At 35.7% G+C, this 17659-nt stretch overlaps 1 protein-coding gene across 2 annotated transcripts in view; it reads left to right on the top strand.

Annotated features, from left to right (window-relative positions):
* DNAH7 (dynein, axonemal, heavy chain 7) overlaps window positions 1-17659 on the top strand; it is a 384437-nt gene that overhangs the window by 298567 nt on the left and 68211 nt on the right. For both annotated transcript variants that reach the window (XM_011997181.1, XM_011997180.1), the window contains exons 50-54: window positions 3129-3262; window positions 3995-4330; window positions 10738-10864; window positions 11724-11918; window positions 13759-13851. In XM_011997181.1, the coding sequence (XP_011852571.1) occupies window positions 3129-3262; window positions 3995-4330; window positions 10738-10864; window positions 11724-11918; window positions 13759-13851 (885 nt within the window). The remainder of the gene's footprint in view (window positions 1-3128; window positions 3263-3994; window positions 4331-10737; window positions 10865-11723; window positions 11919-13758; window positions 13852-17659) is intronic.

The following is a 17659-nucleotide window of genomic DNA, read 5'->3' as shown; positions in this document are numbered from 1 at the left end:
TGGGACTACAGGCGCCCGCCACCTCGCCCGGCTAGTTTTTTGTAGTTTTTAGTAGAGACGGGGTTTCACCGTGTTAGCCAGGGTGGTCTCGATCTCCTGACCTCATGATCCGCCCATCTCGGCTTCCCAAAGTGCTGGGTTTACAGGCTTGAGCTACCGCGCCCAGCCTTAAAATTCTAATTTTAAAAAACCCTCAGATTTCGGTATGCCAAAATGCCTTTTTTTAGCTGCTACAATTTAGGTTAGGTCGTGATCGAAAATGTATTTAAAAGTTTTGGACAAAATTGTCACTACCGTATAGAATGTGGTGGTGGTACCTGGGTTTGGGAAAGTACTTCCTATTAAGGAACCTCCTTTCATTAGGGAAACGAGGAAATCAGGAGCAAACACCGAGTCACCTCTGATGATCTGTAGTAGTTGGTGAAATTTTTGTAGAATTTTCAAGGGTAAAAAACAAGTATTTCTTTTTTATTTTTTTAAATTTTACTTTAAGTTCTGGGATACATGTGCAGAACGTGCAGGTTTGTTACATAGGTGTACATGTGCTATGGTGGTTTGCTGCACCTGTCAACTCCTCATCTAGGTTTTAAACCCCCCATGCATTAGGTATTTGTCCTAACGTTCTCCCTCCCCTTGCCTCACAGCCCCCAACAGGCCCCAGTGTGTGATGTCCCCCTCCCTGTGTCCATGTGTTCTCATTGTTCAGTTCACACTTATGAGTGAGAACATGCGGTGTTTGGTTTTCTGTTCCTGTGTTAAAAAACAAGTATTTCTAATATTGCTGACTGCACACATTGAATTCTGACACATGTGGTAGAAAATGTTTGCCTTCAGTTACAGGTAGTAGACGAAGAGTGCTCCTTGGGTCCTACCTGCACACTCTCCAGTGGTAGAATAGATTCCTCTAAACGTGCTTTGCCTTTCTCTGCTACTTTGTCTATACTGTTTTGTTTGCCAAGAGCAATTGTTCTCAATCCTGGCTGAACATTGAAATCACCTGGAGAGCTTTTAAAACTCCAAATACTCAGGCCATACTCTAGACCAATTAAACCAAACTCTGGACACAAGACCCAGATGCTACTGGTTTTTAAATTTTGCAGTACATTCCAATCAGCATCCAAAGTTGAAATCTTCTGCCGTGTAGAATGTTGCCCTCTTCTATCTCTTGACTAACTGCCAGTCACTCTTAAGTTTTAGCTCAGGTGTCCTTTGCTTGGGGGAAGCCCTCTTTGCCTCCCTCATCTGGGTTGGGTGCTCTCTGTGCTCCTGTAGCGTGTGTTGCAAGCTTACCACTCTCAGAGTCCTTATCCCATTGTCTGTTCTTTGTTCTTCTGTTTGCTCAACTCAATGAAAACTTTTTGAGGGCAGGGACCAGACTGTATCTTACTCTTCTTTATATCATAGAGCCTGACTCATGGTGGCTATTATTTTATATAAAATGCCTTAGGGGAGAATCATAAAGTGACTAAAATTTTAGGAAATAGAAGTAGCAGAGAGCAACTCCATGAATGGGGAATGTGGGCATTCTGATTGTTCATTCAATAAGTTTGTAGGGAGCATGACTTTGTGCCAAACAATAAAACCATGAAGTCAAATAAGAGACGACCCCTGTGCTAAAGTTACTTTCATTCTGGTCTAGGAGAGAGTTGTATATGCCCTTGATTGCATACAGTGTAATGTGTGCTATAAGGAGTTAAGACCCCTATGAGGAAGTACAGAAAGTAGCCTGGGGTGGTGATTGGGGTAGAACACATTGTCTGGGAAAGTGTCCAAGAGGAGCTAACACTTGATCTGCACACTGACAGATGAATAGGAGCTAATCTGGTGGATAACAAGGGGAAGGGCATCCAAGTAGAGCAAACACTGAAGCACATGGAGGCACTTCATAGACAACGTGTATGGGATTCCACAATCAGTTCTATGCAGCTAAAATGAAAGGCATGTGAATGGGAGTAGTAGGAGGTGATGCTTAAGGCATAGGTGCAATATATACAACTATTATGTATCCACAAAAATTAAAAATTAAAAAAATTGGTGATACATGGTGATAAATAGCCATCTGACTTAAAAAAAACATAGATGTGATTCAAGACATTAGGTCAGGTAGACTACAGTATACATGAAAAAATAAAAAATAAAAGGTGAGGATTTGAAATGAAGCCAACGTCAAGACAGTGTTTATTGACTTATGGGTTCATTGGTGACCAGAGCCAGGAAGTTACTATGGTTTATTGCAGTGTGTGTGGATGGGTGTACAGAGGCAGGGCAGGGAGCAGATTGTGGAGGGCTGTATTATGAAATGAAGTGGAGGCAGAAAATACATATAGATAACATTTTCAATAAGTGTCATTGTGAAAGCCCAAAGAGAGGTTATTCCATACCTGGAAAGGATTGTGGGAGCAATAGAATGATTTGTTTGTTGTTTGCTTTTTAAAAGAAGAAACCTGAGCATGTTTGCATGTTTATGGGAAAGAACCAGGAGATGTGGGCAATGAAGAGAGACCTGCCTGTAAGAGCAATTACGTCCCCAGATGAAGCAGTTGTTAGCAGACAGTCTTGATGGACACCATGAAAATGTAAATTCCTTAGTTCACAATAGTGGCTGATTATCAGATTGTAAAAATGCTTCACCCATGACAAATAGTTACAGTGTTCCCTTTTCTCTTATCTCACTTTGTAAGATTTCCTTTACTTTTGACACCACTAGAATCCTTAAAATGTAAATCAGCTGCTCCAACTATTATGATTCTAGAGCCAGGCTTTGAACCATATATTATGCCACGGCTGCTCTGATCAACTGAAATGAAAGATAGCTTCCAACTTGATTCTAATGAATTTTGCTGTTAAAGAGTTCTCAGAAATTGGACTAGTTTGAAATGAGAATAAGTTGATCACCAAACAAACTCTTTGAGTTATTAGATTTCTGACTATGAGAAACTGAGTGGGTTTTAAATCCAACAATCGTGTTTGCCTATGTCGTTAATCATAGTCTCTACAAATTACACCTTTACAAGTACTACCATATATAGTAAATGAAGTCTATTTTAAGGTCAGAACTTGACACATAAAAGCAGAGGCGTTTTTAACAGAAATAATGATATAATTTTTGTATATTTTTTCATTTATAGGTAACATTATTAAACTTCATGATAACCCCAGAGGGAATGCAAGATCAGCTTCTGGGAATTGTGGTGGCACGAGAAAGGCCAGACCTTGAAGAAGAAAAGCAAGCCTTGATATTACAAGGAGCTGAAAACAAAAGGTTTTAAATATCATAAATAGAACTATTCTTATTTGTTTCGAGATCACTAGAATGAATTAAAATACATTTTACAGATCTCTTTTGTTAGATTTATTAGGAATACTGCAAGCGAAAGTGTAACTGGAAAATATGAGGAATTATACCTCTATGTTAATTTAGAAAACTGCATTACTGAGGATATTTTGACATGCAAGTTCTTAGGCACTGGAAGAGCTAGAAGGCCTGCCAGAAGTCAGGGCAGGGTATTTTCAAATATTCCACAAAGTTTTAGCACAAGAGTTTTAGTAGTCACTGTGTAACTGAGGTAACCTGTTTTTACTGGAGCATGGTATAAATGAATATGTTGCATCCCACTTTCTGCTCATAACATCTATATCATAGGTAGAAAGAGTAAAGCTGTATAAGTCATGTAAAATTTCAGAAAATAAACAGAGTGCTGCTTTCTGTTCACTCCGAACTGAGATCCTTGATGGCAGAGTAAATTGGCTTGCCGTATTTCTCTCTAGTTAGCCCATAAATGATCACTAAAAAGGGAACTGGAGCAGAAAGGCCCATCTTTGTGACATTTTGCGAGATAGGAAATTAATTATAAGGCATCACCATTACAGATATTTGTCACAAAGTGATGCATTTCTTTAGGTTACAAGTTCTTTGTTTCTTATAAAACAACATATACGTAAAATGATTTTAAATGATTTCTTTTTCTTCTAAGAAAATTGTGTTTTATTCCAGGCAGTTAAAAGAAATAGAAGACAAGATTTTAGAAGTTCTTTCATCTTCGGAAGGCAATATATTAGAAGATGAAACTGCTATTAAGATATTATCTTCCTCCAAGGCTTTGGCTAATGAGATTTCTCAGAAGCAGGAAGTAGCCGAAGAGACAGAGAAAAAGATTGATGCCACCCGCATGGGCTATCGTCCTATTGCCATCCACTCTTCCATCCTGTTTTTTTCTCTTGCTGATTTAGCCAACATTGAGCCCATGTACCAGTATTCACTGACCTGGTTTATTAACCTTTTCATCCTGTCTATTGAAAATTCAGAGAAATCAGAAATTTTGGCAAAAAGGTATGTAAAGGAAATATTAATATTAACTAATTAATGCATGAAATTAGAGAGTAATTTGTGGCCTCCATTGTTGTCTCAGAATGGTACAAGCATTACAGCCACTTACCTAAAATGAACTTGATTAATCATTGTACCAGAAATAAATTTGAGGGTTAGAAATTGAACAGATGTGTCCAAATTCAGTCTGCCAAGAAACTGTTTACAGAGATCTAGGATTATAATGTAATTCTAGAAAGAGAAAACATTTACCTTCATTTTTCATTTGCAAAATATATTTATGAATGGAAGTATGGAAAGAGTAGTTAATACTTTTTAAAAATATGACTCCTGTACGAACTGGCATTCTAAAACTTGCAAATTCACATTTTAATATACACATCTGTAAAATTCGTCAAATGCTAGGGTAAAAAAATCCCAAAGCTTGTTGTGATTATTTGTGGTAATAGAGCTTCTTTTCTATTTTTGTTATTCACATAAAATACTTTATATTACTGTTGGCTATTACAATAAGTAATGGAATTAAGACCTGACTTAAATCTACAAGAGAATTAAATTTCATTTGATATTTTAAAATCAGTTAGATAATTTTCAGTTTGGTATTAAAACATGTTTTTAATAGAGTTTAATGTGTAATTAAAAAAAGTAATTAATTACAACTTTTACCTTTTATAACCTTCTTGATAAATATGAACCTAGATACTTCAGTTTCTTGACTGTTTAGACCCACAAGGGAAACTCAATTTATCACTCACAGCTAAGAATTATGTTTAGAAATCCAAAATGTTAATCTTACTTTAATCTGAATTTAATTCCTTTATCATAGTAGAGGTCTAAAATTTTGAGTGTTCTTAGACTTAGCAATTTTTTGTTAGTAAGATTTATTATTTTACAGGTTTGAATACGAGACTAATAAAGGTATGAGTCTGACACTTTGGGCTTGGCCAAAAATATATATCGATATATAGATATCTGCCATTGAGAAAGGGAGGGAGTAGGTTATTTATTTGGAAGAAATGCATTGCATAATGATAGAGTTTATTCATCTTTATGATATTTGAAAACGTTTAGTTTATTTCTTCCAGTTCTGAAATTTTCAAGTTTAGCAAGGATTACAGAAATAAAAAAATTTTAAGTGATCTTTCTTAGAAAAGTTCCCAGGTGTTTGCATTATAAGTTAGTTAATTAAACATGCATGTCTGGTTTTCATACTAGATTCTGAGTTCCATAAGACAAGAATAAAAAAAATAAAATTATCCCCAGCCTGGGCATGGTGGCTCACACCTGTAATCCCAGCACTTTGGGAGGCCAAGGTGAGCAGCTTGCATGAGCCCAGGAGTTTGAGACCAGCCTGGACAACATGGCAAAACCCCGTCTCTACAAAAAATACAAAAATTTAGCTGGGCATGGTGGTGTGGGCCTGTAGTCCCAGCTACTGGGGAGGCTGAGGTGGGAGGATTACGTGAGCCCAGGAGGTTGAGGCTGCAGTGAGTCGTGATTGTGCCACCACACTTCAGCCTGGGCAGTGGGAGTGAGACCCCATCTCCAACAGTTACTACAGTGCTAATCACATTATAGCCACACAATAAATAATGTTCTGCTTTTCACTACTGGTCTTAATTTCTACCTTGCTTAAAAGAATAACCACTAGAATGTTACTCTCTTAATTAGCTTAAAATCAAGGTATTTTCTGGAGTCTAGAGAAGAAAATTTCTTTGGTCTGCCATTTAAAGACATTTTTCATATAAGCTTTAAAAATTAAAACAATTCTATGCTTTAAAAATAATGATGGGTCCTTTATTGTCTCTTATTATATCAAGTTAGAACTCATCCAAAGTATGGAATTTGTTTCTTCATTACTGTGCTTTTGTTCCTTAGGATGTAAGGAAAAGCAAACCCTTTTTACCCAGATGTGTGATTTGGATGAAATTTAGAAAAGAAAATGTGGCCTTTTCTTTTTAGTTAAACTTCTTTAATTTCAAAACAATGAAAATCATATGTATGTCTGCAGTAATACTAAAAGTATAATTTTGGAACCAAAAGGTAAATAGAGAAAATAGATGTTAAAACTTTTATTGAAGTTATCAATACACATGAAGAAACATGCAGAAATCAGAAGTATTTGCCCAATGAATTCTCATAAGTGAGCAAACCTGTGTAACTAGCACCTAACTCAAGACACAGAACATTATCAACAGCCCAGAAGTGTCCGCTCCTGATCACTAACCCTCTCCCCCAAGGTGACCGCTGTCCTGACTTCCAACACCACAGGTTAGTTTTTGCCAGTTTTAGAACTTCATATAAATAGAATCACACAGTGTGTGCTTTTTTTGTGTCTGATATCTTGCACTCAGCATCATGCTTGTGAAATTAATGCACATTGTTTTGTCTAGTACAGTGTTTTACTTAGTTAGTTTTCTATTGTTGGGGAAGTATAATTAAAAACTACATCTTCTCCCAACCCAGAAACTCTCTCCTCAAAGACAGTAGAGAAAAAAAATAGTTTTATTGTTGAATAAACATTAAATGGAACATAACACATAATCACAGGCAATCACAAAGAGATTGCAAAGACAGAGAGGAATCTCACCCCCTTAATTATCGAAGCAGATAAAACCCATTACATCACACTTAGTTCATCCTAACTTTACTTGGCAATTGAAGTGACCATCTGTGTTAGCAAATTGGCTTTATCCAGAGGAAAACCAAACTTTTCATATCTGTGTGACAGGAGGTAGTTTTGCAATTTGGGATAAGCTTAACTGAAGTTAGGCTTCTACCCTTCTGCAGCGAATTGGAGACAAGTGGGCTATCTCCCTTGACGTTTACATTTCAAAGAAATGGCTTCTGGGTCTTTGAGAAAGACATCACTGGGTCATAAAACTGACAAAGGTCTGACTAGTTTTCCAAAGGGTGTATTTAAATTTTAGTGTGAGGAGAAAGTACCTATAATTTTAGGTTTTCTAAATTATCGAAGAAAAAAAGGAGGGAAGGAAAATCTCTCTCCTTATTTTCAACAGAAAGAATTGAGTCTGTTATTTTTACTTTTTGCTTGTCCTAAAACTGTAACACAAATCATGTATCCATTCTACTGTTGAGGATATTTGGGTAGCTTCTAACTTGGGGCTACTATGAAATTTTGCTTCCTTGAACATTCCTGTTCATGGCTTTTGGTGCTGATATGTACCTGTCTTTGGTGGGTATATATGCAGGAATGAAACTGATGATCACAGGGCATGCATATATTCCCTTTTAGTAAATACTACCGATAGTTTTCCAAAGCATTGTACCAAGAGAGAAACTTTGGTCAGTCCTGTTTAATCTTTTTTTGTTGTTGTTAAAGTAAACTAAGAGTTTCTAATTAAGAAGCTAGCTCTCAAATCAGAAATGAAAAAGAGGAATTCTCACAGGAATGATTTGTTTTTCTGCCAATCATTGATAGACACCAAATAACTGGTAGACTTCAGGCAGTTATTGGACTATAGTTCTACCAAAAGCATAGAAAACATGTGACTATTAACACTAGCCAACCTGATTGTTTCAGAATCTTAATATTGGTCTAAAATTATTTCTCATTTCTTTTTATTTAGGGATATAAATGTATTTCATTCTTGTTTGTCCTCTGGTAGTGATTATTATATGGTACCAAGAATATATGATGTTATGACTAGTATGGTATATACTATGCAATTGCCATAATAACTTGGATCATCTGTTATTTATAAGGTTTTAATGCATTACAATTTGTATAACAGAATAAATAACTTTATATAGCAAACAAAACAAAATAAAGCAAAAATAACATAAATAGAGAAACAAAATCTAACTAGGATGTAGTTTTGTTAAATATCCTGGAATCAATCTATTGCTGTACAAATATGCATATACATGTAATTGTAACAGCCCAGTGGGTTCTTCCTGCCTGCCGCACATAGAAAATCAACCCACTGAGACCATGACATTGTGGTAAAGAGTTTAACTGATGTGAAGCTGGCCACACCACGCAGAAGATGGAATTATTACTCAAATTAATCTCTTGAAAATTCGGAGGCTAGGGCTTTTCAAGGATAGTTTGGTGGGCAGGGTGTTAGGGAGGAGGGCATGCTGTTTGGTTGGAAATGCAATCATAGGAAGTCAGCAAGGAAAACAGTCCTCCCTGAGTCTGCTTCTGGGTGGGGGCTGCTAGAGGAGTTGCTGGTCTAGGTGAGGCCATCCAATAGTCAAAAATGCAAAAGCCTGAAAAGACATCCCAAAAGGTCAATCTTAGGTTCTACAATAGTGATGTTATTTACAGGAGTGATTGGGGAAGTTGCAAATCTTACCACTTCTGGAATCATGGCTAGTAAACTAAATTTCTTCCAAAGTTAGCTTGGCCCATGCCCAGGAATGAGCCAAGACAGCCAGCCTGTGAGGCTAGAAGCAAGATGGAGTCAGCTATTTCAGATTTCTCTTACTGTCATAATTTTGCAAAGGCAATTTGATAATTACACACACAGTTTTTTGTTTTTGTTTTTTCCCACTTCTATCAAGACCATTCTCTCATGTTATTAAGTATTCTTCGGAAACATAAGTTTTAGGAGTTGCACAATATACATGCCATTGTATGAATGTACCATAATTTTCATATTATAAGACTTTTGGCTGGGTGGGGTGTCTTACACCTGTAATCCCAGCACTCTGGGAAGCTGAGGCGGGCAGATTGCTTGAGCCCAAGTGTTCGATACCAGCCTGAGTGACATGGCAAAACCCTGTCTCTACAAACAGTGCAAAATTAGCCTGGCGTGGTGACATGCACTTGTAGTCCCAGCTACCTGGGAGGCTGAAGCATGAGGACCACTTGAGCCTGGGAGTTCAAGGTTACAGTGAGTTATGATCGTACCGCTGCAATCCAGCCTGGATGATACAGTGAGACCCTGTCAAACAAACAAAAAACACTTCTAAGTAGTCTTCAGCTTTTGTATTGTAAGTAATGCTGCAGTAAATATAAGTGTCTGCATCATTGCTTATTTTCTTAGGCTAAAATCCCAAATTTAGGACAAAGGTGTTCACTTCTTGCAGATTCCTGATATAAATTCCTTTCCTGGAAGATGATTCAAACACACAACTCCATCAGAGGAACATGAATGATCCTATATCACTGTATCACTTACCAGCATTAGAATGATAATTTTAATCTTCTTTTTCACCTTAAAAGGTTATTAAAATATATTATATGTCCATTTTTACTAGTGATTGAACCTGAACTTATGATTAACCTTTATAATTTTCCCTTCAATCTGTCTACAAGGAGAGACTTGTTTTAAAGTGCAGAAAATTTTATTTTACTCTAAAAAGACCAAATGTGAGTCACCCTGTATTAATTGTATGGTACTGCTACAAGTGAGACAAATTCAGTGCCATGCATGAAAAGACAACCTATTAGCATAATAATGGGGACAGAATAGTATGTTTATTTTAAATGTTCTAAGAATTTGACTGTATTTTAGCAACTATTGCCAAGTTTTTCTCTACAAAAATCTTTTTTGAAGTTCCCAACTAAAAATAAGATATATTAATTTGTTGTAATTCTCTTTATGGGAATGCTGCAGGGGATAAAATAGTTAAGAAAATAGGCAGGTAAGAAAAAGTGGGAAAAAAAAAAAGCTAGGATGATTGACAGCCTAGAATATCAGTCAGGACATTGCCAAAATTAGCCAGGCATGGTTGTGCACGCCTGTAGTCCCAGCTACTCGGGAGGCTGAGGCAGGAGGATGGCTTGAGCCCGGGAGGCAGAGGTCACAGTGAGCCAAGATTGCATCACTGTACTCACTCCAACCTGGGTGACAGAGAGAGACCCTGTCTCAAAAATAAATAAATAGATAAATAATAAAAAGGAAATCTTGTGATTATTCATATTTTCATGTTTTGCCTCTAGCAAATAAAAAGGGAGTTTGCCAAGTTTTGTAATTTCTTCAGCTTTTATGAATTTATAATGAGTAGCACAATACTAAACTTAATTTAATAAAGAAGCTACTAATTTTAGATTGTTCATTTAATATATAATATAAAACATTTGAAATTATTTGTTATAAAGAGGTCAAATTTTACACCCGGAAATGCTTTGTGGATAAAAAGTCTGTAAACTTTTTAATCTAACAAATTAATATACCATCCACTAACTTTTTTCCAAGAGGAAGATTAAGTTTAAAAAAAAATTCAGTCCACAGTAAAATGCATTTGGACTGAAGTCCATTGTGTAGCTCTCAAATTGGGGCACCCAGTTAATGAGGATTCTTGATTGTTTTGGGGGTAATTGACCAGAAAGTTTATCAGAAGAACATACATGTAAATGGTGTACAATGGCTTTTCTTAAGCCTATTACCTTTAAAGTACATTTTTATTTATTTCCTTTATTTTCTGTTGACCCTTAGGCTTCAGATTCTCAAGGATCACTTTACTTATTCACTGTATGTTAATGTCTGCCGGTCACTCTTTGAAAAGGATAAGCTGCTCTTTTCCTTTTGTCTAACTGTAAATCTCCTGCTGCATGAGCGTTTGGTCAGTACTGTTTTCATTTGTAAGAAAAAACCCTTAATAACACTGAATCATTAATTTATTTGTGTGGGAGCATATATAAAAAGATTGTAAGTAGTTAAACAATAATACTGTTTATTATTATAGTTAAGGCAAGATGTGATCAGGAGAAAAAATTTCGCAGAAGTGAGATATAAATTAAGCACAGAATTCATTATGTTACTATTAAATTTTTGTGTGTTTTAAAATAAATTGATTATATTAGATTTTCACAGAACTATGCATATAAATTTACTTAATATTGATACATTTACACCAGGTAGTAGTGTAAATGTTTTTAAAGACTTGCGCAAGTTACTGAAATCTGTGTAAAGTCACTATTTTATACACTTACGTGTTTAAGATTAATGGATTTCATATGGTGATGGTTGAATTTTGAAGAAATAAAGGCTTTATTGTATTTCTTGCAAAAGATGTATACCAGTAACTCATTATACTTTATGGAAAATAGTCGAAAACATGGCACTTTGGTGGGGTTCTGCCTTTCTACAATTTCTAGAGCCAATAGGACTCTAGACAGTCATTTTGGAAAACATGTATTCGAATGGAACGTATTCAGATTTTCACATTTAGACAAGTAATTCTGGAGTAAAATTGTCAAAAAGTAACTATTTAAAATGGAACTATTTTGAAAACTGGTTATCATGAGTATACTGTCATGAGAAATTCTTATGAATATTGAGCTATATCACTAGCTATAGAATTTCATAGAGACCACATCTGAAACTTGCAAGTCAGCACTCAACTCTTTTATAATGGTTGTAAGCTTACTAGTTTATGATGAACTCATTTCTGACTCTTCATGCTGCTTTGTTTTCCAAAGATTAATAAAGCTGAGTGGAGATTTCTGCTAACTGGTGGCATTGGACTGGATAATCCTTATGCCAACCCTTGTACATGGCTTCCTCAGAAATCCTGGGATGAAATATGTCGATTAGATGATTTGCCTGCCTTCAAAACCATTCGTAGAGAGTTTATGCACTTAAAGGATGGATGGAAGAAAGTATATGATAGTTTGGTATGTTTTAACCCTCTTGCTTATTCCAGTGTTTTTAAATGGAGAAAAGAATGTTAAATATCTTTTCATAAAGGCAAGATTTAAATAAGCTTTAAACAACTGGTCACATGTTAGAATGCAAACTTTGATTTATGCTATCCCCCCTTCTAAGTCAGTGGTTCTGTTTGAACTTCATTCAAACTCCTTGAAAGGTATTAAGATGCAAGAATGCTGCATGGTTCTTGAAAATATTCTTGTTGAATTTCCATGCCAGGTTTTTATTCATTATCAATGTAGATTTTGGCAATCCTAATAGCAGATGAGTTAAAATGTATGGAACAGCTATTGTTTAGATTTTCTGAATGCAGGACACGAGCTTATAAAATTTTTTGTGTGTGTCATTTGAGAAAAGGAAAATCTTGTACAGTAGTTCTAAAACAATTTTCATGAGACCTTGTTTTACTAACTGGGGAGTATTATAATTGACACAGACATAATATTCACAATTTCTCATCTGGGATATATAGCAATTGTTGCTTTATCTCAATTTTTCTTTAGCACAAGGGCTAATATTTTTCCAATTCCCATTTAATTGTTTCTATTCCTTTGTTTCTACCCTCCTGACTTCCTGCTTTCCATGAGTTTAATGTGCAAGAGCTCTGCTTGGGAGAGGTTGGAGGAGAGAAAGCTAGATATGCGGAGAGTATGTTTTGTTTGGTTAACCTATATTTTATTTTGTCACCTACTTGTATTATATGGGATAGTGAGATTATGTCTTCACATGAATTCAAATATCTGGAAGTGATCTCTTTTGGATGTCTCCTTGTTTGTAATAAAAATGTTTTCTAGAGACAAGTATGTGTTGTGAGTACCTCAACTAATTTAAAATTAAAATTGTAGTACTGTATTGAAGCATGAAGATTTCTAATTGGAGATACCACATAGCTTTTCCTAAAGTTTCACAGGTACACATGTCTCCTTTTTTCCCCACCAAGGTTTACCCCTCCTAGTATCCTGATGGCTTTCTTCTTGTGATTTTTTAATAGCTCTCAGTTGGCTTCTTCATTACACACATTCTCAAGTCTCTCTTTGTAAAAAAAAATATTTTTAAAAAACTAAACAAATAATACAATAAATTTCAGTACAATACCCTTTTTACTTGTTTTGAAATATTTATTTTTATAAATAGATGATGAGAGAAGTGGGTAGGTTTTTAAAAATGTTTTTGTTCCAGCTGGGAGCAGTGGCTCATGCCTGTAATCCCAGCACTTTGGGAGGCCGAGACAGGTGGATCACTTGAGGTCAGGAGTTCAAGACCAGCCTGGCCAACATGGTGAAACCCCATTTCTACTAAAAATACAAAAAATTAGCTGGGTGTGGTGGTGCACCACTGTAATCCCAGTTACTCGGGAGGCTGAGGCAGAATTGCTTGAACCCAGGAGGCTGAGGTTGCAGTGAGCCAAGATCACGTCACTGTACTCCAGCCTGGGTGATAGAGCAAGACTCCGTCTTAAAAAAAAAAAAAGAAAATGCCAGTGTTTGGAGAAATAAAGGGAAAATACTAGCATATGCACATTTACTTTTTTCATAATAGGGATCTTTTTGTCTAGTTTATTAGTGTTCATGTCAACATTAACCTGCTTAGTTCATGTCCTTGCTTTGATTCCTTTTAAAGTATATTAACTTTTCTTCTCATTATTTATTTTATAACCTTGTCCCAACTTTACACTAAATAGTAAAATTTAGACAAGCATTCTTGATTTCATTTATATATTTTTTCTAAAAGTTGGTTTATAAGTGAAAACATTGTTCTCTTTATAATCCCCAAAATAACACTGAATTATTTACACTGTAATTTTAGGAACCACACCATGAGGTTTTCCCTGAAGAATGGGAAGATAAAGCAAATGAGTTTCAAAGGATGCTTATTATACGTTGCTTGAGGCCAGACAAGGTAAATGTGGGCTTTGAAAACAGCTCAACGATTCCAAAGCTTTATGCCTGCTCAGTCCATCCAAATATGCATTTCCTTATATATTCATCATGGGGGAGGTAGAGGAGCCTGCAGGAAATAATCCCACTTATTTCTAATGCAGACATTTTTTCAAAAAGTTTGTATATTTTTCTAAAACCATCCTAAATTAGTAACTAATTGGATTATATTGTATAATTTTATTCATTTTGTGATTATTTGTTTTTAATTTATGGTTCTCAGTACTCACAATCTACTCCCTTTGCATGTTTGTAGTCTCATTTTTACTGTTAATACTTTAGTGAAATTAGTCAATGAGGTTAACATCAAGCTGATAGACTAGAATCTCTGGACTTCTCAAATGCTATCCTTATGTATAATTTTTTGTTGGAACTTGAATTTAAGACATTTGTCATTATTGACAACAAAGGAAAATATCAATATTGTTACTTTTAACTTCTTTAAATAATAAATTATATAACCAGTGAATCAGCAGACCTGTTATATTAGCAAATGTCAGTATTCATTGACATCCTCATTTGTATTAGATAAAAAAATTCACCTATGAATATTGACCAATATCCACAAAGATATCAATATACTCTTAAAAAAATAGACACTAGCTATGTTGGAAAAAATTGAGAAAATATCCTAGTTGTCCATTATTACCACTGAAATAAAAGTTTGACATAAATATTTCAAAACTTATTATATTCAGTTTCAGCTGTTAAGGAATAGGAGACAATGTCTCCATCCTAACCAAAAGAAAAATATAAAGCAGAACTTAGATTGTCAAAGCAATGTATTAATTTTTTTAAAATACACATCAGTGATAATATGGGGTAGGGGCATTTTTTCCTCTATGAGCCCCACTCTGTTCACTGAACACATGTAATTCTTTCATGATGTGGCAGTCTGTTCTTAGCCAAGGCCCAAGTATTCATCAGGCAGAGGAGGCACAGTGCTTGGGAACCAGAATACTTCTAGGGGGTCTATGAAAATGTTGTAGTTTCTTTTAAAATCAGAAGAATATAATCCAGTGTGTACTCTTATACACATCTAGATGTGTATAAGGGGTCTATGAAAATGTTGTAGTTTCTTTTAAAATCAGAAGAATATAATCCAGTGTGTATTATATTTGTCTTTATACCAGCAATGGTAAAATATAATTTTTCATTTTGTTTTTTTAATGGAGAAAGGGGCCTATGAAGTACCTTGGGTCCACGAAAGTCACTCTGCTACCCTGCTCTCAAATGCTGGAAGTAACTACAGTGGTTTAGCATTCTTTATGACCCTGGTGAAACATCCTACCCCTTGGTAGCCCTTTTAAAAAATTCAATCTCCATGAAAATGCTAGTGTTAAGCCTCACAAGTTTTCACTTCACATATTAAATATGGGAGAATATGAGATGCTTCACACTCTTGTTTAATGTGGCTTCCTGCTCTAAAATATTTTATTAACATTTTCGGTTTTCCAGTTTGTTTCCTAAGCTAGATAAAGACTGTTATACCATAATGGCTCTGGATGTACCACTGACCTTCCCCCCTCAATATTAAAAAAAGGTTCATGTTTTATGTTAAGTATAATTAAAAGTGATTAATAAGCCATTTTCTAATTGCAGCAGTTTCGTCTGCAAATATTTCCCCCAATTCTATGTTTTTAAAAATTTGACACTTTAATCTGAAAATACGTGGAGCTATTAATAAGATCAAGTATCTCTTTCTACATTCACTCTCTTTTTAAAGTATAATCGAGGGAGGTGGGAAGTTACTTAGTCAAGCTGAGGGTTTTTTTTGGTGAGGGGGGCACAGGTTGGTTTGCATGTTTTTTGTTTGTTTTTAAATCAGTGGGGGTTAAATTTATGGTTTTGTACTTCTTTCAGCTACTTTGCCTAATACTTTAGCCCTCTGTCTTGTAACATCTTCATATATATTTAAAAATCTCATCTAGTTTCCCAATTTTACTTGGATAGATAGATAAGTATGTAGACAATACTACTCACCAATATTTCTGGTTCTTTAAAAGCTATTATGCTTTTAAAAGAATGGTTTTTCAAAGAAGAATAGTAGTAGAATATCAGGGAGAGGAAGAGTGCTGTATGGGGCTGGTATCTGAGCTAGTACTCTATAAGAGCTTATCTGTTTGTCATCTCTAAGAGATAATCTGTATAGCCACAGACATCCAGGAAAATCAGCAATTAGTTGATCTCTAGTTTACAGTACGCTCCATGAGCACAATTTGGGGGGATCTCCTTTCCCCCCTCTCCCCTCAAAACCAGCCTCACTCAGTGGTAAGAAGCCACAAATGGCAGGCCCTCTAATGCTCCGGTTTGAAAAAATGTAAAAGCTTCTCACTAAATCACCAGTAGAAAAAAATGAGATGGGCTTGCACTTTCCTTTAGAATTTAATAGTTTATAGTGTTTTATTGACAAAAGAAACATCAAATGGATAAATCCTGAGGTGTGGAATGTTTTGAGTCCATTTACAAAATGAAAAGCTTCTGGCCCCAGTTCTATCCTTCTAAACGGTAAACGAACAGCAAATTAATCAGCTTTCAATAAGAAACTTGTCAAATATAAGTTAATATGTTTCTCTGGCCTCAGATAAATCCAGTAGGAACTTGCAATAAATAGCAAAACATACATAGAAGACCACAAACTTCTTTCCTGCCTTTGGGAGAATGGTTGCCTAAATTAGTCTGTAAGTTTTGTTACTGACAGATTTCATTTTACAAACCTAACGCTGGCATAATGAGATTGAAGAGGCAAACCCAATTCTGTTGCCTTGCAAACTGAATAGCTACCACAGGTTCATTTACCTCGGGAGTTACACTTCAGTCTTGGGAGCAAGTAAGTTTTGTTCAGCTTCAACATTAAGAGTGAAACACTGCAGTGTGTCTCTGATCACTCTCAGGTGAGCACCCCTAACTTGATCCTCCAGTGCCAGCAGACAGAAAGAAGAATGACACTCTGCCAGACACATTTGCCTGTGCAAAGTGACTGACACCAGTTTGAACCACTCACAGCAGTGAGGCCATTTATAATTCAGACTTGCTTCAAGTAAAACCATGCACTTAAAACTCGTGTTCTTTTCATTTTGTTTGCAAAACTATAATTTCATGAAGTTAGCCTTGAGAGGAAAGAGATTACGGAGAAACTGGGGTTTTTTTGTTAATTTTTTTTTAAATCTATCGAGAAAAGATCAGCTATAGGAAAATAATAATAAAGAAAAGGGCAAGGCCAAGGCCTGGGACAGACAATTAGGATATTTTTCATTTTCCTGCAGTAAGTTTGACATCTGTGACCATTCAAATTATCTGAAACATTTACCATATGTGAAATAAGTCAGACACAGAAAGACAAATACTGAGTGTTCTCGCTTATAAGTGAGAGCTAAATGATGTGTATATCTGGATATAGAGTGTAGAGTGATAAAAAGAGGAGACTCAGAAGAGTGAAGGGTGTGGCGGGGTGGATGACCAGAGATTGCTTAAGGGGTACAAGGTACATTATCTGGGTAATGGATACCCTAAAAGCCCTGACCTTACCACAACACAATCTGTGCATGTAAAAAATTACACTTGCACCCTATACATTTATACAAAGTTTTTGTTTTCTTGTTTTTCTTTTTGTTTTTTTTGTTTGTTTTGTTTTGAGACAGAGTCTCTCTGTCACTCAGGCTGGAATACAGTGGCGCCATCTCCTCTCCCTGCAACCTCCACCTCCTGGGTTCAAGTGATTCTCATGTCTTGGCCTCCTGAGTAGCTGAGATTACAGACATGCACCACCA

Source organism: Mandrillus leucophaeus, unplaced genomic scaffold (genome assembly GCF_000951045.1).
Source record: "Mandrillus leucophaeus isolate KB7577 unplaced genomic scaffold, Mleu.le_1.0 Scaffold532, whole genome shotgun sequence".
NCBI classification, from domain to species: Eukaryota; Metazoa; Chordata; class Mammalia; order Primates; family Cercopithecidae; genus Mandrillus; species Mandrillus leucophaeus.
The sequence above is the reverse complement of the archived record's forward strand: the minus strand, read 5'-3'. Positions and strand labels throughout refer to the sequence as shown.